The sequence below is a fragment of the Urocitellus parryii genome, chromosome 9, assembly GCF_045843805.1.
Source record: "Urocitellus parryii isolate mUroPar1 chromosome 9, mUroPar1.hap1, whole genome shotgun sequence".
In the NCBI taxonomy this organism is placed as follows: domain Eukaryota; kingdom Metazoa; phylum Chordata; class Mammalia; order Rodentia; family Sciuridae; genus Urocitellus; species Urocitellus parryii.
Window position 1 is genome coordinate 46,536,340 of NC_135539.1, and position 26,006 is coordinate 46,562,345.

General features: G+C 45.0%; 1 protein-coding gene across 1 annotated transcript in view; it reads right to left on the bottom strand.

Moving 5' to 3' along the window:
* Positions 1-26,006, bottom strand: part of Frmd4a (FERM domain containing 4A) — a 262,810-nt gene that overhangs the window by 52,291 nt on the left and 184,513 nt on the right. Inside the window, exon 12 of the mRNA XM_077802674.1 lies at positions 2,132-2,208. Coding sequence (XP_077658800.1) covers positions 2,132-2,208 — 77 coding nt within the window. The remainder of the gene's footprint in view (positions 1-2,131; positions 2,209-26,006) is intronic.

Below are 26,006 nucleotides of genomic sequence, written 5' to 3' on the forward strand. Positions count from 1 at the left end.
ATCATCAACCTCATTCAGCATTTATGTTCTGTGCCATTTGGCACTTGGCACCCCTACTTTGTGTATAATGTAGCAAAAAGAACATGAGCTTTGGCCCCAGACTTCCTGGTTCAAACCCTGCCTGTACCACATAGTAGCTATTTGTAACCTTAGAACTGAAATAGTATTTTAGAACTGAAATTGTAACCAGAGCAAGTCACTTCATTCCCGTGCCTCTCACACAGAACAAGACCAACAGTAGGACCTACTTCCTGGGTTGCAGTGAGAGGATGTAGACATGCCATAACCTCCTCATGTGTCGTGTCCATTCATTCTTCTGCCTGTCCCCACAACTATGCCAGAAGTTATAAGGAAGAGGACCCCATCTCAATGTACATGGGATTGATCCCTTCTGTTGAATAGGCTCAAGATCACTTAATGGTGATATGTGAGGTTTGGACTCTTTCCGATAGCCTTGGACTTTGGAAAGGGGATTTAGTATTATATCACTGATAGGATGATGGATGTAGAGAGAACACGTGTGCCCCCCCCCCAACACACACATGGTTAATGGATTTGTCCAAGGTGACCCTGAGTTAGCAGAATTCCCAATAGAACATTGGCATAGAGAATCTGTCACTCTCCTATGCACAGCCCCTTAGATTATCCAATTTTTATTTAATTTTTACTGTCAAGCATCCTTTTTCTGCATCTGACCCACGGTGGCAGAATTCATTTCGCCCTTTTTAACACTTGTTTCCCCTCCTCTCATCTGCCTAGAAATCTGGTCCAATACAGTTCACCTGAAAAAATAATAGTGCGTTTCTTCTTGGCTGGATTCTATTTTTGGTATCCATCGCTCCCTCCTTGGCCTGCACAGATGCATATGTGTGCTCTGCAGAGGAGCGTTTTAGAACATGAAACCAGTCCCAGGACCCTGCGAAATGCTGAACAAGCTGTCCTTCTGCTGATGATAACATCTGACCTGACTGCAGAGACTTGGAAGCTTTCGAAGGGTTTCCAGCTTCTAGAACTGTAGTAACTGTGGGGCAGGGAGAAGCTCTCACCTATGCATGAGGCTGCTTCAAGCAGATTAAATGGCAAAGTGAGCAGTGCATGAGTCCTGATGGCTTATCATGCAGCAGGAACTCAGGCTACTGCACAAGCCTCAGCTCTCCCACTATGGGCGTCATCTCAGCGTCCGGAGGGCAGCTTGTCTCCTATGCCAGAAGCCCTGTGTGAGGTGGGACTGGTGCCATCTCCTCTGGAGTCCAGAGCTAGGTGTCAATAGCACCTCAAATCCGCTTAGTGTCTGATCTCTTTCCTACTTTCCCAGGGCTATCTTCTTGTTGTCCCGGTTTTCAGACTTGAGTAAAGTGATTTATTCTTATGTGTCGGGCCTGATTCTAGGAAATTCTACTGCTGCTTATGGGCTGCCTGCAACTTTAGGACTGCCAGCAGACAAAGAAAAAGCAGAGGGCAGGAGCTGCCCCGACCCCTTGTAGGCCAGTTCACTGCAGTCCTTACTGGGCCCTTATTGTCTGGCTTCTCCTTGGAGCAAGGATCTTTTATCCTGGTGCTCTCTGGGGTACAGTGTGGGGTGGAGGGAGAAATAATTGTATTTCTTTCATATCCGCCCACAATGCTAACATTCTAAAATTATAGCTCCTGGAATAAAACAGTTGAGCACAACTGCTTCAATGACAGATTCCTTTTGATTGTCCTGCCTGAACCCACTCACTCTCAACTGCTCTGACAAGGGTGCCTTCGGCCTCTTCTCTGGCAAAAGCTTCCTAAAGGGACTTGGGCCACTGCTGGGGTTTAACTCTGTGTTTGTTACAGAGTGCCACAAAGCTTCCCTCCAGCTCTGTGGTGTGCAACACACACACACACACACACACACAGACGAGACAGTCATGAAATTGCTAATTTCACACATTCTCTCTCTCACACATACATACACATCCTCTCACACATGCGCTTGAACCTACCACATTTACCAATAAAGCTTTCCATTCTGATTTGTACCCTGTTCTCCATGATTCACCATCCTCTCCCCCCACCCCAAACTAAACACAAACAATGACAGCCCCAAAATAATAATACAAATAATATGTCAGGCATTCAGCTGAAAAGGGCTTTTCAAGCTTACCTGCGGGGGTCATGAACTTCCACAGAAAACTTCTTTTCTCTGAAATACAGGTTTTCCAATTGCCTCCATTGGAATATCTGGACAGAAAACAGTGCAGTTTAAACTTAGGAGCGCTGCCTTCCCAGCGTTGTTGTCCCGTCTTTGCCCGGTTAACTTTCCACAGCTGGCAGTTTCCTTATCAAAGCAGAGATGGTGCAGTTGTTTGTGCTCCTCCGCTGGTGCCTGAAACCACACACACACACACACACACACACACACACACACACACACACACACAGCAGCTCTCCGTTTAAAACCAGGCACCGTGGGTGTGGATTTTCCTGCAGGTTTCTAAACGGGAACAAAACAAGTTCTTTTCCACTTGCTCCCCTTGGGTTCGCCTTTGTTGGATTCTCAAGACAGTTCCCAGCTCTGCAGACTTTTCCCTCCAAGGACGGCGGGGAGGGGAAGGGAGCGCAGAGAGGAGGGAGGGAGAGGAGGCCGAGAGAGCACCGGGCGCTCAGAGGGGAGCGGGAGCCATCTGTGCCTGCCGAGTGCAGTGCCGAGCCGCGCTTCCTCCCCTCAAGTGCTGAAATGGGAAGGCGTTCAAATTCCCAGCCTCCCATCGGGACTCCACTTCCTGCCCGCTAATGTGCAAGAGCCTCCGACGCGCTCGCAAAGGGCGGAGGCTGCCGGGACCTTAGTTAGGGGCAGGCGACTCCAGATCACAATATGAGACTGCCATGCCCATTCTTTCTCGGTGGCACAAAGAAAAGCAAGAGTTGTATCCCTAGAGGGACACTGCAGCCAGAGCCCTTCCAGCAACTGAAGGAAGCAGAGAGCTCCGCTTAACTAGAAATCTGATGGTAATGCTGGGAAGCAATTAGGGCTGCATGGAATTGCTCTAGGAACGGGGTTCCTTTCACTGGATGAAAATGAAAGTTGCTTCACCCTCTGGGAAATGTCAGGAGGATAAAGTCAAGCGCCCACATGTTTGCATTTATATTGACGGATGTTGTATCCCCTTCCATAAACTTAGGATGTGACTTTATTTTGCTGAAATAGAGCAGAAATCCTGTTTTCATCCTTCCTCTTGGAGATGGCTGATTCTTCCCCAGGATCCCCCTTTTTCTGCCCACTAAGTTGGGACATATGCTTTCTAAGGTCTCATTCCAGACCCAGAATCTTCTGACTGGAGGCTCCTGGCCCATTCTGACTTGCTCTGTTTCCTCCACCTTAAAGGATGTGAGGGCCATTTCTCTGCATCAGATCACCCTGTCAGATCCTGAGTCAGGCTCAGGATGCTGGTGGTCAGTGCTTGGCCAATTGGTTCACCATCCACATAGAGATGAGCTGGTATAAAACCGTTTTCTAGGATGGGTTCATCTTTTATCTTTACAGTCTCCTCTCTGAAATTTTAAAATTATTTTGTCTCTGTAGGTAATAAGATGGGAGACATCAACTGCCTCTTCCTACAGAGCTCCCTCTTCCATGAGCAGCTCAGAGTGCAATGTACTCTGAAACCCAAGGAAACTATACTTCTCTCTCTCTTCAAGGGTCAATTTCAATTCCAAGTGGATGGAGAGACATTTGAAGGAAAGAAGGAGGCTCTAAAGCCATGCTCTGGCTCAGACAGCTTTGTGTTCACCTGCCTTAGCAGTGTCTTTACTATTCAAATATCACACCAAGGGCTCTCCTTGGATGCTTTGCCACTGTGAATCCCTCAATAGAAACACCCAGAGTTCTCTCTGATCCCTGGTTGCTAGGTTTTTATGGAGTTTTCACCCAAATTTCATCATAGTCAAAAAAAAAAAAAAAAAAAAAAAAAAAAAAAAAAAGAAAAAGAAAAAGAAAAAAAAAGAAAAGCCCAGAACTAATAGGTTCTATGACATTGGCCTTTTCACCTGCAGGTCACACATAGAGTGACAAGGCCAGGCATCAAGGCTTTGAAATTTGACTAAGACATTTGGAATCTGCTCCCATACTTCCAAGTTGCTAGACCTTGGGCAAGTTGTGGCCTTTCCTTTAGCCTCAGTTTCCCCATTCGTAAAATGGCAAGAAAGGGCCCCCAAGATGGATCTTAGCTGCAGCAGCTCCTTAGCACCGTATTGGCACAAAGTAAGTACTCTCCACACCTGGATCTTGCTGATTCCTAGTTGTTCTCACTTCCCCCCAATACTGGCAAATAAATAACTGCAGGCTTTTAAAAAATTTTCCTAATGAAGCCCCCTGACTTGGGGTTTAAGGGGAATTGTATTATTTGAAAGCTGGAAAATTTTAAGTATAAAGATTTATTTTCTCACCCTATTATCTGTCCTCTTTCCTCTGAAAAAAGGGAGATGGATCATTGATGGCTGATGGTCACTCAGCCCATGCTCTTGTACCCACCTTGACCAGGCAAAGTGGGATCTTGGATGGGACTGGCTTCATGGGTGTGTGACCTGAAGGACCCCCACTCAGAAAGACCCTGTGCTTGGATGAATCCTATGTTGTTGTCATCTTGAAATTCTTAATAAGTTTTCATCAAGGGGCCCTCATTTCCATCTTGCACTGGCCTTGCCAATTATGTAGCTGATCTGGCTCTGGTGCTGGTGCCGGGGTGCTGACAGGCTCTGTCCAGGACTCAGCAGCACAGTTGGGGCGGGGGTAAGGTAGTAGGAGGACCCAGGGAGGCTGGATTCTCCCATCCCCTACAAGGAGAAAAGGTAGCCACACCTGGAGTGATCATATGTGAGAAAAACCCACTTGTGCCTTTTCATTTGAAGCCCCCAGATAAAGAACCCAGTGCAGAATGCTCGGAGGGTTGGTTCCCTGGCAACCCCTCCTTCCCCCACTCCTTGCAAAATAAAACACAGACCACGCCTTTGCTCTAAGTGGTCCCTCATGCTGTTCAGCGTGGAGATCCTTGCGTCTGCCAACGGGACCAAACAAAACCATCTGGGCTTGCTGCAGCCCCTCTCTCTGTCTGCGGCCACTGTGGCTGCCCCTGGGACAGCTTCTGCCTCTGGCTGCTGTTCTCAGCAGTGAAACCTGGAGTTCTGACTCCCAGGCATGTCTCTAAGATGATGTACTGTCTGTAGAAACAAATGTAACAGGGTGCAACACAATGGATTTCCCTGCTTTAAGCACTTTATAGATGTGTTTTTTTTATCTTACAAATGGAATATTGGGAGGGGGAGGTGAGAGTGAGATGAATGAATGACAGGGTAGTTTTTCAGGATGGCATTGTTGCGCTGGGCATGAGAAGGGTGGCTGAGGATCGTTTTCTCCTCACTTAGAGGAGGGGGCAGAGATGGGGAGCTGGGCACACTGGTGAGTTGAAGTATGGAGACAGCAGGGATAGAGGGCAGGGATAGCTGCTATTAGAGGCCAGGGGCAGCTGTCACTGGGCTCTTCCTGGGGCCTGGGGTATTTCTGCTCATGTGCCCTGTGCCCATGGTTCGGAGGCCCTGTCTGCTCAACACTCTGCTCTGTGGCTGGCAGAGCAAAAACAATAAGCAAACAAAGGATGCTTGATCCTGCCTCCCTCTTACCGACAAGGAAAGGCGGCTCTGACTGTGCTGGTTCCAGGGCAGCCCCTCATCGTCTGAGCCGCTCCAGGGGAGCCTCCTTTTCTTGGCTATCCAAGCAACCATCATATGCCAGCCACCACTTAAAGATGTCGCTGAGCTTTGCAGCTCCACATAAAGACCCATGGGACACTCATAATGATCATCCTTAGGCCTGGGCTAGTTCCCTTAGGATTATGTGTCACTCCTATGCCAATTATGCCTGTGGAGCTAATTAAAAGCTCAACTGTGTAGTTCTATCAATAATCAAAGGATTTGTTAATTAAAACCTACGAAATCAAGGCCATTCTAATGCCTTCATCTAGGCATCTTTAAAAAAGCTCTGCAGATGTCATTTTTTGTTTGTTTGTTTTTGATCATTTAGGATCCCTCCAGAAGAGTGGCTGGGAAATTTTCTTGGGGAAAATGAGGCCCAGAGAAATGAGGGGAAATGGCCTAGGGCCACACAGCAAGTTAGTGAAGGAACCAGAAATAGAAGTCAAGGGCACCTGGTCCATTACCCCAACCTCTAACTATGTTGCTTTCCCCTTGAGTCCACCAATTAGTGGGAACAGTTCCTAGTCACTAATGGGTGGTTAACTTTACAAGTGGAATGATTTTCACAAATGAGCAACAATGTGTCTGGCAAGGAAGGAGGATGTATAAAACCAAATCGTTTTAGCCCTACACAATGGCTTTGCCTTCTCTTTATACCATAAATGATAACAAGTATTACTTTCTTTTCTTGGAGACTTGACTTCCTCTAATTTCCCACATTGCAATCACCTCACTATTCAGTAGCTTTCGATCAAGGACTAAGAAACAACAATAATCATGATTAAGAACAGCCTCAATGATTTGGGCTTGCATAGAAAAGAAACTTAGAGGAATCATCAGGGAGTTGCTGGGTGTAGTGGCGCACACCTGCAATCCCAGCAACTGAGGAGGCTGAAGCAGGAGGACCTCAAGTTCAAGGCCAGCCTGGGCAACTCAGTGAGACCCTTTGTAACTTAACAAGACCCTGTCACAAAATAAAAAGGACTGGGGATGCTCAGTGGCTTAAAAAAAAAAAAGGAAGTGGTTTCACCAAAATAGGGTTTGTCACCATTGTTGAGACCCTGGGCCTAGATGTGGGTTCTTAGTTTCTGACCTCAACATGCTGTGATTCCCAATGTAGTCACAAACCTTCTACTTGGTTTTAATGTACTCATGTATAAAACAGAAGATGAGGGACATTTATCCACAAAGAGCAAACGAGTAGCTAATAATACTGCTTTTGAGCCCTGAGTGCAACAGGGTGTACTATAAATCCTTAATGAGCCAGGGCCTAGGTACTGGTTCCTATTAGCTAGTCTGCTGGATTCGAATTCCCACATCCTGTGTATGGCTGAAGGCTGGGGCAGAGGAAGGGGCCTCGGCTCCACTGGACTTCCTCTGTAGCCAGGGTTTACCGAGTGCTGGGACAGCATGTGGCATGGTGGGCAAGCACTCAGGATGATGTGGAAATATGGGCTTGGGAGGAAGCTCCGTCTGGTGGCTCTTATTCTTGATCAGGACTTCAGGGAGCCTTGTCTTCCTCCGGTCGGAGGCTGAGTCACCAAGCCTCTTAATGATGTCCCTGTGAGTAACTTCCTGCTTCATCCAGAGGGGCCATTATACAGAATCACAGCAGCAATCTGCTCTAACCCCTCCTTTCACAGATGAAGCATCCCCAGTGAGAGGGGGTTAAATAAGTCATCGATGTTGAGAGGCACATCTTGTGACTTCCCATCCTGGGCTCTTTCTAATACTCCACAAGGGGCTCTGACGATGAATGAGAACAAAGATGTTTCAAGCTCTGGCTAAATAAATTGTCGCTTCTTCAAATGATCAGGATTTGGCAGTCTAAACGAAGCTGCATACTTTCCAAACTCCAGCAAGGAGTCCTCTAATAAGAAGAATCAGACTCCAAGCTCAGGATGAGACATCCAAACTAAAACTCCACTTCCTTCTTTCACTTCTGCCCTTTCTACTTTCTACATGCAGAAAGCCTCTCACAAGCCTCTAGGTTTATTTACACACTCAGCAAATCAAAATGAGTTGCTGTCCATCTGCAGGACAAAAGGAGGAAGCAGCTGAACCTGAGCTGCCTGGAATTTAAGATGTGAGTTGTCACAGAGGCCCCAAGCCTGGGCTAGGAGATTTTTGTCACATGCACCCTGGTAGGGTTCTGCTATGGCGGCACAATCATTTTTGGGGAGAAAAAAAAAAAGCAGGTGTACAAAAGCAGGATGAAGCCATAGGTTGAAACCTAATGTCAGTTTTATATCAGTCCCACAGGCATTCAAAATATTTTACTTTATTTGTTAAGAAAAGAGAAACAAAGCCCTTGGGTATTAGGCATCATCTAATATCCATCCTTTTCTACCGATTTGATAGCGGGTATCTTCTGTGCACTGGCCTATGCTAATTGGCAGAAATGTGCCCGGCACATGTTTATCAGCTAGCCCTTCACATCCATGGAGTCTGCACCTGACTCAACCAACGAGGGATCAAAAATACCTGGAAAAAGAAAATCCTATCTGCAACACAATGCAGAAACACATGCAGACTTTTTTTTCTCGTCATCATTCCCTAAACACAGTACAATAACTATTTACATCACATTAGATATTATAAGTATCCTAGAGATGACTTAAAGTATACAGGAGGGTACTCACAGGTTCTATGTAAATACCGCACTGTTTTGTACTAGAGGCTTGAGCATCGGTGAATTTTGGTATCCAAGTAGGGTCCTAGAGCCAACCCGCACAGGGATAGAGGGATGACTGTTCTTTTAAGGAATTTAGGATCTAGCTGGGAAGACAAGACTTTTACTAAGAATAGAGTGAAGCAAGTTCTGCTGGTTACTTCCATGGTAGAGCTGAAAACCATCTCTGGTTTCTGTACCACCAGCCTTTTAAAACTCGATGGAGATGCTGTGCACCTCATCAAGTTAGGGCTCATGCTTTTGTCCCAAATAATCAGTACTTATGACTGTCACTCATTCTTGAGTGCTTTGCTTCATCGTTTTCAAGAGCAAGAACACCAGCTGGGAGGCCCATGCCTGATGTCCATCCTTATCTTAGCATCCTCGTTTCTAGGACATCAGGGTGCCCAGGGGTTACTAAATCCAAGGATGCCCCATAGCTGTTCTCTTGAATTAAAAAAAAAAAAAATTGAGTATTTTGTTTTAAACTTTTCCTACGTATAAGACTTCATGCAGACTAGTACTGGCTAAAAGCATAGTTTTCAAAGTCATATTATCTTCCACATATTGGCTGTATATATTTGGCAACTTAATTGCATCTTTAATTTTTTTTTTTTAATGTGGTGCTAAGGATCGAACCCAGGTCCTGCCTGTGCTAGGCAAGCGCACTACTGCTGAGCCACAATCCCAGCCCAATGACTTTAATTTTTTCATGTTCAAAATACTGCTACTGATAACAACACTACTCGTAGGTTGCTATATTAATGAAAAGTGCTTAAAATAGTATCTAGTACACAGGTAAGCACTCAATAAAGTTGCTACATTAATGAAAAGTGCTTGAAATGGTATGTAATACACAGTGAGCACTCAATAAATATTAGAAACCACTATGTCCATTCTCCTTCATTGTTTACATGCCAGTATTAGTCTTAATGTAAAACTTCTGAGTACTCTGAGCACTTATCAGTCCAAAGTACAGGTTTGTGTAATTTTCTTTTCTTTGAAAGACCACCAATATGGTGCCAGGGGTGTCTAAAAATATGTTTTCTGTTGGATTTTTTTTTTGTGATACAAGCCTAAATCTCACCAAGGGTTCTTGATCAGATCATCCCGTTTGAGCTGCAGATTGCTGTATTCTCTTTGGGCTGGTTCATTCTAGTCTTCTCCAGCCAATTCCCACATTTGCAGCAATTGTGATTATAGTTCATTCTGACCACTTTCTGCCTGTGACTTCTAATATCAAAAATGTTTGCTCTGAGAAGCAAGTATCCTGTTATAATATGCCTTGATATTAACCACAGCAGAATGGCCTATCACCAGAACCAAATCAGGCCTTCCAAACTATGCAGACCACGAACATGGGTGATTGTGTGTCTCACATTAACCTGTGTGCAAGAGGGCTCCCTGGCATCTCTTTATCTCTTTTCTGCAGAGATGGCCCCACACCCAGTAAACAAAACAATGGTTAATATTTCTCCACACCCAGACCTAATGGAATCAAGATGTTCCCCCAGCCAGTTGCCTCCTCTGTCAGACAACACGAGCTCCAAATTGATTTGGTTAATCGGGTGACAGATGCCCAGCACACCAGTCCTTGACCCTTTAATGGATGGCCTCTTTTTAACCCATCAAAAACCCTTTTAGCTTCCTTTGGCTTAAGAATCTTTAGAAAGGGGAAAGAGAAAGAGGTTAACGAGTACTTAACAAGTCGATGGAGAAACAGGCCAGTTTATTTCCCCTCATTGGATTAGATTTTCTTTTATTTTTCTCCCCAGAGCGCTTTTCTCTATATTATTTTCTTGTGTGTACTTTGGCTTTTCTTGCAGAAAGACTCTAGCTTAAGGCTTTGGAGAATGTAAATACTTTAAAGGCAAGCCGAGTTTTTCCTTCCTTATCCTCTGCCTCCTGATGTAATTTCTTGCCCGCCTCCCCCCCCTCAGAATATGCCTCTGGGGATCAATGAGGCAATGAGGGATAATGTCTGAAGGTCAGATGCCCAAGGATATGGAGCATCTGAGCCTAACTTTGGCTTTTCTTGCAATGAGCACTGTGGCCCAGTGATGTGTAGCCTAACCTCTCTGTCCCTCAGACCTTCCTTGAAAAGGACCTACCTCAATTTTGGGTGCCTCAAAGGGTGGAATTAATCTGTTTGAGAAGCACTGGGTGCATCTGGGGAGAAAATCTGGACGGGCCATTTCACCAGTTTTGGAAAAGAGTAGTTTATGGACTACTATAAAGTGTTATTTTTAAAGCAGGGCTTTACTACTTTGGAGGGCAGACTTTGGAGGTGGGGGGAGCTGTAGTTTTCTATTTGGGGGAATTTATCAGTTCTCCCACACCTGGTAACTCTATACAAAGATGTGGTGCATTAGAAACATCCCAGTGCCCTTTGTGGAGGTCATATGACCCTTAGGGAGACAGAGATGGGATGGCAGAGAGTGGGTTGGCCACCAGCTCTCCAGGGAAATTCAGGTATACCCCTCATAACCAAAAGGTGTCAAGCTTTAAAAAGATAAAATGACAATACTCTTCCCTGGTGTCATTTATGTAAGAAAAGGAGGAGGGGAGGAGGAGGAGGAAGAGGAAAAGGAGGAAAGAAAAGGAAAGAAAAAAAAAGGCAAATCAGGAAGCACTGCTCAGGAATCATTTTTCAACAGCAGCTTGTTTGTGTGCTCAAATCTCTGGTGCTTCAAGAACCAGCCCTTCCTTCTGGGGAGGGGTAAGGTCACAGTCCTCAGGTTGGTGGGCATAGGAGGGAGGTGCACTGTGTACTCTGAAATATCAGGTGCAAGTTCCAGGATCCCTTAGTTGAAGAGTGAGCCAGGGAGCTAGGCAGGGGACTTGGCAGCCAGCTAGACATTTGCAGCTTGCTTTTCAAACCAGACTCTGCAGGGTATCTCTCTTGGTCCTGCAGGCTGCTCTGCAATTGCAACTGCAGCCAGCAGGGGGCGAGGTGCTGGGCCTGCCTCCCTTTACTCCCAGCTTTGAGTCCAAGGTTCTGATTTTGGCTTTCCCCTAAGGCAGATAGAGGCCATTTCTGCACTCTGACCCTTGTTGATGTTAGTGCTCTCCCTCTCTGGATCCTCCTTCTGGAATGCCATCTCAAAGAGAAGAGAGGTGAGGGGATATTTTCTAGGGACAAGAACTTCAAGTCTAAATTCCCTGTCTTTCTAGAAGGGCTGGCTCTATTTAAAACTCTGATTCTCCCCCCAGAATTCTAGTGTTGGCAGGTCAACTGGAGGAACTGTGAATTTGAGGGAGGGAGAGAAGTGACAGCAGAAGAGGAAATTGAAATTTTTTAGCAATCTGCCCTGAACTACTTTCTTTTCACCAGAAGGGTCCCCAGCCCTCCACACTTCCCAATCCCAGTCTGGGCTGGGCTGGTTCTCCCATATATTCATGTGCAGCCCTCTATGACAATGATTATCATCCTGTGTTATGAATGCCTTTTTTACTCAAATATCTTCTCCATCAGACTTAAGGTCTGGGATGTTATTTTTCTAGCCCTGAGCACAATTCTTGAGACATATTAGATACTCAATAACTGCTTGTTGAATGAATGAATGAATGAATAAAAAACTTTATGAGGTAGGTATTATGGTAACCCAAGTTCAGAGAGGTTAAGTTACTTTCTCAACGTTACACATCATACAGCATTGGAGAAGGTATTCAAACTCTCTTCTTTCTGCTTGAATTCAGGCTACTTTCCTGAGGTAAGGAATCTCCAGTGATTGAGCCCAGACATTTTGTTAAAAATGCATTTTTTCAACTGTAAGGGATGTAGCAACAGAGATGTGGTGATTGCAGCCAGCCACAGAGGGATTTCTGCCTCAACCAAGAAGCCACAGTCCTCCTTCTGGTAGCTCTATCCGAACTCAACTCTAGTCCAGAGAGAACTGGGGACATCTACAATCCAAGGAGCTTATGGTCTCCAACTAGAATCCTGGAGAGAATTGTCACAACTCATCTTGCCTGGAAACATCTTTCTCTGCTCCAGGCTCTTTGTTAGGGTGGGGGCAGGTTGGAAGCTGTATGGTGCAGTCTACTGACCCCATCAGCAGGTGCTGACTCTTGAGTCCCAGGATCGTAGGCAGAGTTGGGGACAACAGGTTCTGGCTGTGCTGGGGCTTGGTGCTAAACAGGTTTTACAGTTTCAGGAAGGTCAATTCAGCTTGGGTTTCCCCCTTTGAATCATACACAGTATGAGAAAAAAAAAAAAAAAACAACCTCACATAACTCAGAACTCCCTAAGTACTGTATGGTTCAGCAGAAACAAGCGGCTATGGTCTAAGACAAAGAGGTTACTAGAATTCAACAAGCAGGCTTCCCAACCTAATGCTTCCTGATTCTAAGAAAGAAAAGGAGCCCAGATTAGCTGGAATTGTTCAAGGGTCTGCAGGGCTCCAGCGACATGCTCTGGGTATCTAATTACTATTAGCTCTCAGCTTCCTTTTGGTTCAATGGGCAAAAAAATGAAATCAAAGGAGAGCCCAGATGGGAGCAATTTTTAATGCTTTTCATTTTTTTTTCATCCACAAAGCGAAGCTGTAGAAAGCTACAGAACCTCTCTGTTCTCCTCCTCGCCCATACAGATGTCTTGCTCTTTACGTGGAGGGAGCTCTCACAAACCCTTCCTTACACTAGTTGTCCTATTTATAATTAAATCTGAGGCCACTGGACAAATACATATGGAGAGTCTATTAAATATTTTGCCCCCATACTTTAATCCATTCAGCCATTTGTGGAGTGTACTGTGTGTGAGACGCTGAGGGCCCCCCAGGATACGGCAGTGAATAAAACTGCCCTGGACATCTTATGAGGAGAGGGGTAAAGAGATAAATGAGAAATAAACAAGAAAACCAGAGGGAACAGAGAGTCCAAGGGTAACAGGTGGCAAGAACAAATGTAGAACAAGTAAGGTGACTAGGACAGGGTCATCATTGTTAAGAAGGTAGTCAGGGCGGGTCTCATGAAGATGACAGCTGAGTGAATATCAGAAAGAAATCAAGTGCATAACTGTGCAGCTGTATACCACAGCAGGTACAGGGTCTGGGACGCCATTTGTGTGTGTGTGTGTGTGTGTGTGTGTGTGTGTGTGTGTGTGTGCATGTTATGTTGGTGCGGAAAAAATGGTGAAGTAACTCTCAAAGGATACTAGTATATTACTGTGCCATAAAAAGGAAATGAAGATCAATCCATGTCACAACATGAAGGAACCCTTGGAAACATCATTCTAAGTGAAACATGCTAGTCACAAAAGACCCCAATTTATTTATTTATTTTTAAAGTCCAGAATAGATGGATCCAGAGAGAAACAAAGTAGATTGGGGGTACCTAGGGCTGGGGACTAGGAAGAAAGGGGAGTGACAAGAAGGTTCTTTGTGGCCTTCTGCTGTTTTGGCCAGTAAATCCTAGACTGGATTCCTCAGGGATCAGTGATAATCTTTGATTAAAACTCAGTCAAAGTCCTCAAAAGTAGCGGTAGTCCAGGATAAAAACACGGCCCCCTAATCCTCAGAGTATCCCTTTCCAAAGGAAGCTTGCTCACCCTTGTCAGACAGTTCCCCAGCCAGTACCCCTTCTCCTCTGCCGTGGGGGCCTCCACTGTGGTGACTCACTCCCCTGCCCGTCAGCACCAGGGCAGTGGGGCAGCAGGGCAGAGGCCCTGACAGCACGCTATTCTCCTCTTGCTGCTCTGCTGCTGGTGAAGATCTGGCCAGTGACCAGATTTTATGAGTCTTCAAACCTCAAACATAAACTCAATTATGTATTTGAAAATACACATGCACACACAGAAATTCACTCAGCTGGGATTTCTAATGCTTACTGAAGGTAGGGCTGGGTTTTGAATGCTAGTTAAACTTGAGTACCCTGAGGTTGGAACCTACAGCCCCTCTGGCTCTTTGCCCTCCTGTTAAAAGCCAGAATAGGAACATTCATTACAAGTAGCTGAGCACATTACAGGGGACACAGAGACCCCATGGGCTATATTAGATGGCCATATGTGACTTCCCGAGTGTTCTCAGGACCAGTGAAGAGATGCACAAAACCCCACGTAGCCATCAGAAACATCTGTTGGACATGCCAGAGAAAAAGAATTAGTGGTGGGACAGTCACATCACTGCCCAGGGCTCTCTGGAATCTCCATCCACTGACCCCACACAGGCTTGCTGTGAGTTATGCTGTCTGTAGGTAACTTTGCCTCTGTGTCACTAGAGCCAAGGATGGTAAAATGGAAGACCTGGGTGAGACCTTGAGATGAGCTACACTTTGAAAGAAAATTGGGAGCAGACCTTCCAGAAGGAAGAAAAGAGTAGGAACCAAGAACCAGTTAGGAAGCCTACCTGGCTGTTAGATGGGTCAACACATGCCGTTGCTTGCCTGTAGCAGCCCTGGTTTGAATGACATCCTGGCACAATTGATAATCCCGGTGCCTCTTTTTACTGTTAAAAGTGGCCTGGTTTAGATATTAAAACTCGATGGTCTGCGGCTGGGGTGGTGCACACCTATAATCCCAGTGACTTGGGAGGCTGGAGTAGGAAGATCACAAGTTCAAAGCCAGCCTTAGCAACTTAGCGAGTCTCTAAGCAACTTAGTGAGACCCTGTCTCAAAATGAAAAATAAAAAGGAGTGGAGATACGGCTCAATGGTAAAGTGCCCCTGGGTTCAATCCTGGTACCCACCCCCCCAAAAAAATAGATCAAAAAACAAAACAAAAATCCTTTAGGCTGGGAATGGGGTTCAGGGGTAGAGTGCCCTGGATTCAATCTCCCATACCAAAAAACAAAACAACAAATCAACAAATGAAACCCATGGGCACAAAAAGACAAATACTTTGGTTGCATTTATCTGAATATCTAGAATAGTCAAAAAATAGAAACAGAAAGTGGAATTGTGGCTGCCAGAGGCTCAGTGAGGAGGAAATGGGAAATCATTGTTTATTGGTTACAAAGTGTCTGCAAGACGAAAACAGTTCTGGAGATGCGTCACACAACACCGTGAATACACTTAACACAACCAAACTGTACGCTGAAAAGTGGTTGAGGGGAAATCTTAGGTTGTGTGAATTTTATCACAATTAAAAAATAAAATAAAAAAAAAACCTCAGATGACTCTGAAATCCCTCACCCACAGCTGGAGTATGAAAGGTTTAGGAGGGTGGAAAGCCAGAGAGCTCTATTAGAGGAGGTGTCTTTGGGAGAGGGATGTGCTGTGCACTCACCACTCCCCAGAGAGGAAAGGTGGCATCAAAGATGATGCCTACTGTCCCCCTCCACCTACTGAACAGGGTGCATTGGGTCATTGAGAGAGCTCGACAGGTGCCCTTGAGGTCACATGAGCTGGAGGAGAGGTAGAGTCCAACTGGGAGATGGCAGAAGACCTAACTTTACATCAAAATGGGAACTGCTATAGTTTAGGTCTTAAATGTCTCCCAAAGGCGCCAAAGTTAAAGTCTTGGTCCCCAGGGGCGTGCCATTGGGAGGTGATAGAACCTTTAAGTGGGGTCTAGTGGGAGCATCTCAGGTCATAGGGTGTGCTCCTGAAGGGAATTTTATTTTCTTTATTTTTATGTGGTGCTAAGGATTGAACCCAGTGCCTCACATGTGCTAGGCAAGTGCTCTACCCCTGAACCACCACAGCCCCCGAAGAGGACTTGAAGACTCCGATTCTTGCCTCTTCTGTCTTTTGCTTTGGTGATGAAATGAGTGTTTTTTCTCTACCACTTGCTCCTGCCAGGTTAGCACAGGCCCCAAAGCAAAACAGAACTAGATAAGGAACTAGAAGCACCAAAGCTGCAAGCCAAAATAATGCTTTTGTCTATATAAATTGATTATCTCAGGAAGTTTATTATAGGCAGAAATCTGACACAGGAGCTTTCCTAAAGGACTGGACATTCTGATTTTTAAGAAAAGCTTACTTTGCTATTGAAAGGGACTGCATAACTTGATATTTAATGTAGGAGTGATCAGAAAAGTCACACACTGCCCTGTGGTTTTATCAGGAGACAAGGGAAGAACACATTTCAAGGAGTAACATGAGATAAAAGAGATTTGCCCTTGAGACTCTGTGGTCAATGTTCTTGCTGTATTTTGCAAAGTCTTTGGATTACAAGCCAGAAACACCAAAGCTATTCATAAGCTACTACTGGAGTGCATGAGGCTAGTGGATGCTCTTCTGCAGTGATTTGGGATCCAACAATAGCATTTGGTTTTGATTTGCTTCTTCAAATTACAGCCAAGGTCAATGGGGCCTTGAGGAGTGGGAGTCTACATCTGCAGAGTTATTTAGAAGCTTGTCAGTCTCGAGGGAGCCACTGTGTTGTCCGGCTGTGTGTTTATTTGCATGTTATAAATACCTAGTGCCGTGTTTGACTTCTCTTGTCCACACAATCAACGTGGCTATTTATGTTTCTTGGGGCTGGTGCGCGTGCCTGTGTAGGGGCAGGGAGGACAAGAAGTCTAGGTGACCGGGCATTGGCGTGGGAATCAGAGGAGTCCTGGGAGACCACACACCACAAAAGGCATATCACCTGGGGAGGAAAGCTACTCTTGGTCGTTTAATATGCTCTAGCTTGGGCTCTGGCTCATCTGGAGAACAAAGACACAGAAACTGGCATTTCCCCCTTCTACCACCTTCTCCTGGAAAAATGCTAATTTTCATTCTTTTATTCATTACTCCCCCCCTGGCTTTAAAATGAGCTTGCCTCTTGTTTTATTCCTCTTCCTGAATATTCTCTCAATCTCAAGACTCCTTATCAGCTACATCAACCTTGTTGAGGAGGAACTCAGGCCCAGGGAAGTGATTCATCTAGCAGAAATGGAGGTAGAATGGTCTTGACTACTGGCCCAGGTACGTGGCCAAATGCGTGAGGTGGAGGAAGGTACATAGCTCCCCAAAGGTTTGTGAAGCCGAAAGACTGGCTCCAGTGACCATCAGGGGGATCTTCAGAGCTTGAATGTACTTCCTCCAAGAGGTGTCTCTGAGCATGTCACCCTGGGAGAGAAGTGGACCCCCTCTCCTTAAGGGATAATTGCATAACTCTTCCTGTACTTTTTCAGGGAAATTCTCTCGTGTCTCACATGATAGCTTTGAAGAATTACCCACCTGGATGAGGCAATGCCTTTTTACCTGCACACAGACAGATTAACCTTCCTCAAAGGTCAAAGTCTGACACCAGCATGAGTTTCAACAAGAATACAAGCTGGTGCTCTTGGAAGCTTGGCTTACTCAGGACTGGAGTCAAAATGTTCTCCAGAGGAACCTGTGGGAACTAAGGGACTGTGGATTCCCAGATCCAAGGACCAAGGGGAAAAAAATCAATTATTTTAACAAAGAGATGTTGTTTGCTCTGAGGAGACCCTGACTTTCATCAGTGTAAAAAATGACTGGAACGATATTTTGCTATGTCAAGGGCAAGAGTGCTTTTATCTTGGGGAATGGGAAACTGTTTGAGAGGCAAACTTATTCAAGATGGAGAAAATTAGACTACATTCATCCTGCATCTTAGAGTCACCATTTCACAGATTGAAACAAGGAGACACAGAGAAGTTCTGTAATGACATTTTCTGAATATCCTGAAATTGAGTTAATAGTACCCAAGTTCTTTGGTGGAGATTTACTTTGGATCTTTGAGTGGGTGTGGAGATCACTGGCTTACCAAACCTTTTTTTTTTTTTTTTAAGGTGCAACTGTTCTAGGAAGGAATTTGATTTTAACAGACTAAAACATCTTTTCAACAAAAAAGAGATAAGTACATAAATTGGATAAAGTAGAATCATAGAGAAAGATCCTCCTTAATTACCTATATGTAGAAGAGTATTCCTCAAACTTTACAGCATGTATTCAAATCACCTTGAGGGCCTGGGGAGGCAGATTGTAAGTTCCTCCATCGGAAAGTCCCAGTGGGGATCCCAAGTTTGCATTTCTACCATGTTCTCAGGTGATATGGATGCTGCTGATCCACAGGACCATAGTTTGAGAACCATTGTGGTCAAAACACGGTACTGTGTTGACTGGTCTCTCTTCTCAGGGTTCCTCTTTTAGAATCCCCCTCAGCTGGAGAGAGTCACTTTCCCAAGGTCAAGCCCCGCTCTGTGAAGGTCACCTAGACCTAATGATTGGTTGATGCTGGGGGCCAAGGCTTGGCCCCTAGCCTCATGGCGATGATTCTGAGGACTTCAGCTTCAGAACATCACTCTAGGTTGAGTGATGCCAAGTCAGGATTGTATAGGAGCTTAGCTTCTCTCTCTGCTTTGTCCCACTGACTTCCCATTTTCCTAATCTGGGAGATCTCCCCATTACACTTCCTGCATGCAAGGCCATCTTACCCTGTCCTTCCCAGGGAACCTGAGGTACAGAGTCACTTAAATGCTCCCTGCCCAGAGACTACTCCTGACCACATATGAGTTCCGAGTCTCTTGCTTTATTGCCTTCATAAGGTTTTTTAATATTTGGAGCCTCTGTATTATAGATTTATTTACCGCTGTCATTTGACTGCCTTTCCCACTAGACTGTGGGCTCTGGGAGGGCAGGGAGCTTGTCTCCCCCTGCCCTGACTGCGGAGTTGAGAGCAAAGCTCTGGCACATGATAAGCACTTGGACAACATTTAACGAACAAGTGAATGAACTTCCAGAAGGAAGAGCCATATATCCTCATCACATCCAACAACTCCAAGGGTTGTAGTGACCTAGGAAGTCTGGGAAAATGGAAGGTGCTTTCAAAAGTGTTGTATTAGGACTTGAATTTACTTATGATTTCAGTGTTTTTTTTTTTTTTTTTTTTTAAGCAGTTCATTCAATGTTTAGAGCAAGCTCATTTTGCTATATGAGCAAGATCAGGTTTCTTTCAAGCACTAGAAGACAAATGGGAATTGGTGAGGCAGGGTGACTTGCTCAGCCAGAGTGGTCCAGTAAAAAGGACCCACCAGAAATGTTGGGTCCTGCTTCTTGACCCCAGGATCTTGCCTCCATATATCATCATCAGAAGAGAGCTCAGGTCAGTTTCCACGGAGCCTGACTGTTAAGTCTGAATTCCCTTCAGAAACCCTCATATGGGCGCCATTTTAGTGGTGGGTTCTTCATTGTTGCATGCTCTGCAGTGAACTTTTAACACTCTAGCTCAACATGCTCGGATGATCATAATACTTGTATGGGAGAAGAGACAGGGGTTTCTTTGCAACACAGGTAACACTGCACGTCTGATAGTGGTTTGAGAAGGGCCATGTTCAGGACTGCTGTCTGCCAAATGAGATCTCATCATGATGTTATATATATATATATATATATATATATATATATATATATATATATAAAATCAAAACACTATATTATACCTCATCAATATGTACAAACGGGGGCTGGGGATGTGGCTCAAGCGGTAGAGCGCTCGCCCGGATGTGTGTGACCTGGGTTCGATCCTCAGCACCACATACAAAGATGTTGTGTCCGCCAAAAACTAAAAAATAAATATTAAAATCTCTCTCTCCTCTCTCTCTAAAAAAATATGTACAAACGTATCATAGAAAATGTTTCTTCATATCAGAACGAGATCATGATTTTCTCATAACTCTACTGTCTTTTTTTTTTCTTTTCTTTGTTGAAGGTTTATTTTTAAATGGAGTTTTTGGTAACTCCCTATGTCCCCTTCCCCTCCCCCAGGTCTGCTGCTCAGCTTTGAGGATGCCCTTCCTGATGACCCACGGTCAGGGCCTTTCACCCACAGGCACTAAACTCTTCCAGGTCCACTCAGGCCTTCACAGAGATCTGAAGGGCTGATAAGAGGCAAATGGAGGAGGCCCTTTGATCCTGCACTGTGAATGAGCAGAGGCTGCAAAATGCTAAGAATGCTAAACGCATTAAGTGTAGCTTTTCTCCCAGGAGTACACAGGGTGTGGTTTCCGAGGGGAACACAGATGCTAGAATGAAGGAGCCACCCGTTCAGGGCCAGCCAAGTCAGAGGGCTTAGCAATCAGCAAATGAGTCAAGCACATCCAAAGAGAAGCTGAAAATGAAGTCAGCAGTTCTTATCACACTGAATAATTTAGCAGGGCCATGCTGCTGGGAGCCAGCTCATAGTTAATGGAATATTTCCTGTAAATATTATCTTCCCTTCCTGTCTCATCATCTTGTACAGTTCAAAAGTCTTTACTAATCTGAGGAGGTGACAGTAATGCATCAATTCCCAGAGCCAACTCCCCCACTTCTGAAATACTTTTTGGAATCATAGGAAGCCATACTGGCTGCTCAGGGACAAGGGGCAGGCTAATTACTCTGGTTCCTTCTCCTAATGCCTCAGATGGGACCCCATAATGCTTCTAATTGTGCATCTAAGTGTACATAAAAGCTCCCCTAATTGCACATCAAATAAATAAGTAAATGCTGTCTGCTAAGTATGTAACAAGGACCGACGTCGCCATTCTTTCCCAATGGAGAGCTTTCATCGAACACGGCTGGTGAATTGGCTAAATTTGGGACGGATGATCTACAGATATTGAGTATTCCTTCTAGGATGGGTCTTAGGAATCACATGCTTCACACTATCTGCTGTCTGACGCTTCTAGCCTCAGATACAGCACAGGGATCTTTAACTCTCTTAGTGTCCCATTCAGATGGAACTTTCTGCTTTAATTTATAACAGCCTCTGATGACCAGATGCTCTGCCTACAGCTGTAAAGAGTACAAAACACCGGGATTCTTCTGAGAAGAGGGATCAGCCTGGCGCTGGCGATGCTGTGAGTCTTTGGTGCAAAACAGCCTGACTTCACACTACTGGGACTAATGCCGCTCAAAGTGGGTAGATTGTCCCAGAGATTAGAGTTTATCACACTTCTCCAGGCTTTGATCTAAGGACTTTGAGGACCTCCTCCTCCATAGATGAAGCCCCAGGTGAGAATCTGCCCCATGGAATCCAGATTCTGCAAAAGTTAATAAATAAGGCCTCTTCAATATGTTTCATTTACTTCTCAAAGGTTTTGAGAAAGAAAGGAAATACGCTTACTTGTACCAAAGCAACTGGCAAAACCCACGGGACAGTCAGTGTCACTGTTGATGGTCATTTTTCTGTTTTTGATGGCCTGGGTCTCTATACTTCACCATAAATGTACACTAAGATGAAGCTCAAGATTGATCTCAAGGGCCCAGGGCCAGTCAGACACTGTTTCAGTTGTTCCCTGACAGGACCTTTACTTGTGAAACGCTCACTCAGGCAGCATTTATTTTCAAACAGGCATGCACATGTTAAAAAATAGAATTCTGTAACAAGGATAAAATAGGGTAAAATAATCTATAGAGCTGAAAGAGTTTTTGTTTGTTTGCTTGCCACTGTAACTCTCTGACCTCTGTTACCCCTGCTAAATGGAGACTGTTGGGCGTGTAGACATGCGGCTCTCATGCTCTGACACTACACGGTGAAGGGAAAGAGTTGCAGTATTCAAAAGGGATTTTTCCAAGAGTCACATGGCATGTGAATATGACAAGAGTTCAGAAGTGGGGAGGCAGATTGAGGGTGAAAGGGAAAATCATTGGTTGAAGGGCAGAAGCAAGATTTCCTAAGAGCCTATGTGGGGCTATTTAATGGCTTATAAACATTTCTGCAAATGTGGGGAGGATCATGAACTGAATCCAATTCCATGCATGCATGATGAGTTTGGATGATGAACCCAACTACTATGTGTAACTATTTAGCTCTAAAAATAAAAGTAAAATAAAAAAATGTAATGGAAAGATTTAAAAATAAAAAATAAAAAAATAAAAAACTTAAAAATTACTTGCACCAGCAATTCACTTTTTAAAAAGATATTTTAACATAAAAAAATCAGAAATTTAGGAATTATACAATTTTAAAATAAAGGTGATTTCTTAAAAACAATAACAGCAACTCTGCAACCTATCTACAGATATGGTTGGGGTTTTGCCTGAGTTTTTAAAAAACAACTCACCTAAGCAAGGACCATTGCTCTGGGGAATGCGATTATATTGTAGATTTCAAACACTTAGACTTGTTTACCACTTTTTAGGGCATTTGTGGGCTATTCTTCTGCATGTTGTCCCCAAATATGAGGGATGTGGTCTTCAGAAGTTCACATTTCTGAACTCTTCTGAACACATCCAAAAGGCAAAATCCAGTCTGTGAAATGTTCCCACATGTCTAGTATTTCCTGACACAACATGTGCCCCAAAGGCCATTTTTTGTTTGTTGGCTTTTAAACATTTTAAACAAAACTCGGCAGCTTGAAGATCCAGGCAGCAGATAATAGGGCACAATCAGGAGGGAGCAGTATGCTCTCTCTCTCTCTCCTCTATTCCACCTGTGAGGTTCTTCTGTACCAAAGCCAAAGCCACTAAACTTCATAATGAAGATTCAGTGACATAAGGTAGACTCTGGAGCTAGAATGTCAAACTGCATCTCAGTCAGACAACTAGGACCAGACTACAGCAGCCCTGCCCGTTTCTGGACAGCCATCAGCTACCCCTCCTCAGTGGTTTTTGGGGGCATTTCTTAGGGACCCATTTGGAAATGCAGGAGCAGATTCTCACAGGCAGCTGCTGAACTCCTCTGGCTGTGCTAATGGTTTCCTGTGCACATCAGAGGATGCCTTCAGGACCTTCAAAGGGAAGCAGCAGGCTCAGCTCTGACACTGCCTCTACTTGAATGTTGGCTCTTAGTATTGTAGTGCCATGTGACAGAGCTGCTATAACTGGGTCAGAGTATCAGCAAAGGTCTATCTGCCCCTGGGCGAGAGCAGCTTCCTGGGCTACAGATGCAGCTGTTACCACAGACTTCTCTCTCCAGGTGCTCAAAACTGGGTGCTACCGATTCCCGAGCATCCCCGAAGGCTGGAGGTGGCCTGGCCCCTGTGCCAGGAGGGAGTGGTGCCACCTGGAGGGCATCCTTCACATGCAGCTCATTAAGCGTCCCTCACAAGCAGTTTACTAAGCCTCAAATCTATGCTTGGGAACTTGCCAGCTCTCAGTGTGCAGGACACTGGAGCCACACCTTCTGAGCTTAGCTGACTTTCCCCAAGTCTAAGTGTGCAAAGGAAGCATGGGTGGCCTTGAGTGATGGTCCCCATCTCCAGCTGCACACCAGAATCATTGGGAGGCTTTCTACCTTCTCTGCTGTAGGGTCAGAGGTGAGTGGACAAGACTGGAGGAGGCAACCAGACACTAGAGCAGTCTCCCATGAACTGCTGACATAACCACAATCTGGAGGCACCAGATAGAGTGTGGTGCTTCCCGGGAGAAAGTGCATTGCTATTCCTCACTATGTGCCTCCTTAGAGTCCAGTTCTGGAACCAGGCTTCATGCCCTATGGGTTCAGAGCCTCTCATGTGCCCTATATAACAACTATGGTCTTTTAATGATGGTGATGATGTTGGGTGTGAGAAGAAGAAAAAGATATGGTGCCCAGCTCTTCTTGCAGCTGCTATTTCATAACTATGGCTCTGGTTGAGTCTTTGGTTTTAAGTGGCATCCACGTGTTAGCAGAGGTGGGTACTCCTTGAAACTAATGAAGCTGGGACTTCCTTTTAAGGGCCTTTCAAAGTCCTGATCTTAACTTGATTATAGATTTGTTTCTCAAAAAGGGCCCCCTGCTAATGTGCAAGCTTCAGGACCCACACAGTCAAGATCTGCCTCTCTGTCTCCCAGGGATCATCATGACAAGGGGATAAAATCTTTAATGCACAGTCAATGGTGAATTTTCAGGGGTGGGAGTGACTGCTCCTACTTTCCCTCTCCCTGTTCAGTCTCTGGTTCAACAATGCTTTGGAAATTCTTGAGTCTCCTGAGCTCCAAGTGAATACCTGACCCTGATGGCCTGCCTGTTAAGCCTCAAACTGTGCATATTCTAGCTGCATCCATCCACCACTCCCAGGTCTCCCTCCCTCAAGGTCCCATGCCTTGGCTGACTAAGAAGCCTAATAGTCCCTGTAGGTTGCCCTCTTCTCTTACTGCCATCTCTCCCTCCAGAGTTAACCATAACATCTGCCTTCTAGAATCTCCTTTGAATCTTTCCTCCTCGATCCCTATTATTGAGAGTCAACCCTAGTCCCCAACTTCAAAGTAGTCCTGCCTTCCAAGTCCTGTGTTCCTCCAAGCCATCCTCCACAGAGCAGATGGGCACTTCTATATCAATGAAAATCTGATATGGTACTCTCCTCGGCTCCACATACTATTCTATGGCTCCTGCTGCTGAAAGAGGGTGAAATTGTCTTAGCAAAACCTTTGAGGCCTTCAGAACTGGCCACTGCAGGCTCTCAGCCTCCCCTCCAGCTTCTTCCTCAGCCTGTGTTCCAGCTCTGTGTGTGCTCTGGACTCCCTTGTACCCTGCTGCCCCCCACTGAGTGTCCCTACATACTTGCCACTCTCTCACACCCCCTCCCCAGTCCTATTGTCCATCTGCAACACACTCACAGCCCTTTAAGATCCAGCTCACCTTTGCTTCTTTTGTGAAGGCTATTCTCTCTCCTTACACCCAAGTGGATACTCTCTTAATTTACCACCCACCTCACACAGGCTTCTATATGGCACCAAGACATTGCTATGTTATGAAGAAGGTCCTTCAAGGATTCATATGTTGAAATACCTCACCCCACTGTGAGGTATTAAGAGGGCAGAAACTTATGACTATGGTGTTTAGAGGTCACATTTGGGAAATGGCTAGGATCACATAACATTATCAAGTTGAAGTCCCCATGATTGCATTCTGGTAGCTTTATAAGAAGAGGGAGATACCAGAACACACACACACACACACACACACACACACACACACACACACACACACTCATGCATGCATATGCATATGCACACACATTCCTTATCTCTTGCCATGTGAGGATGCCCCCGTGCTGCCCAGGGACACTGCTAATAAGAAGGGCTTCACTGCATGTAGCTCTTGACCTTGGACCTCCAGAACTATGAGCCAAAATAAACCTCTTTTCTTTGTAAAGTTATCCAGTCCCTGGTATTGTGTTACTAGTAACAGCAAACAGACTAACAGTCACTGGCTCAATTATCACATGGCTCTCTCCTTGATACACTGGGCAGGACTGGAAGACTGGATTTGTGTCTTCTCTGGTACTGTGCTTGGCATGCAAGAGGTAGGTATGCAGACCATTCTTGAATGAATGAATGGCTCTGAAAGCTCCATAGCTCAGTTTTCCTTCAACTAGTAATAGGCTTGAAATTTCCAATTTCTTCCTCAAAGGCCACAGAAACATAAGTTATGTCAAATAACATAAGTTATGTCAAATAACAATTCAGTCTGAGTTGGAGCCAACGCCCTGGAAAAATACATTGACCTTTTAATATTTTTAAATCATTGACCTGAGAAAGCGTCTTAAGTTATTGTAAATTCTCTTATTCAGTGGCTGATTATTTATACCTTTGGCCTCCTATCTCAAAATCTGTTTTCCACTCTTACACTAATAGTTATGATTTATCCAACCTTTGCTATGTGTTCCACCTTGTGTTTGACATGTATCAAGTGCTCTTTCACTACATTTTCAATCTTCATTAGAAACATAATTAAACATAAACATAAGGTGGTGACGCATGCCTGTAATCCCAGCGGCTTGGGAGGTTGAGGTAGGAAGATGGCAAGTTCAAAGCCAGCCTC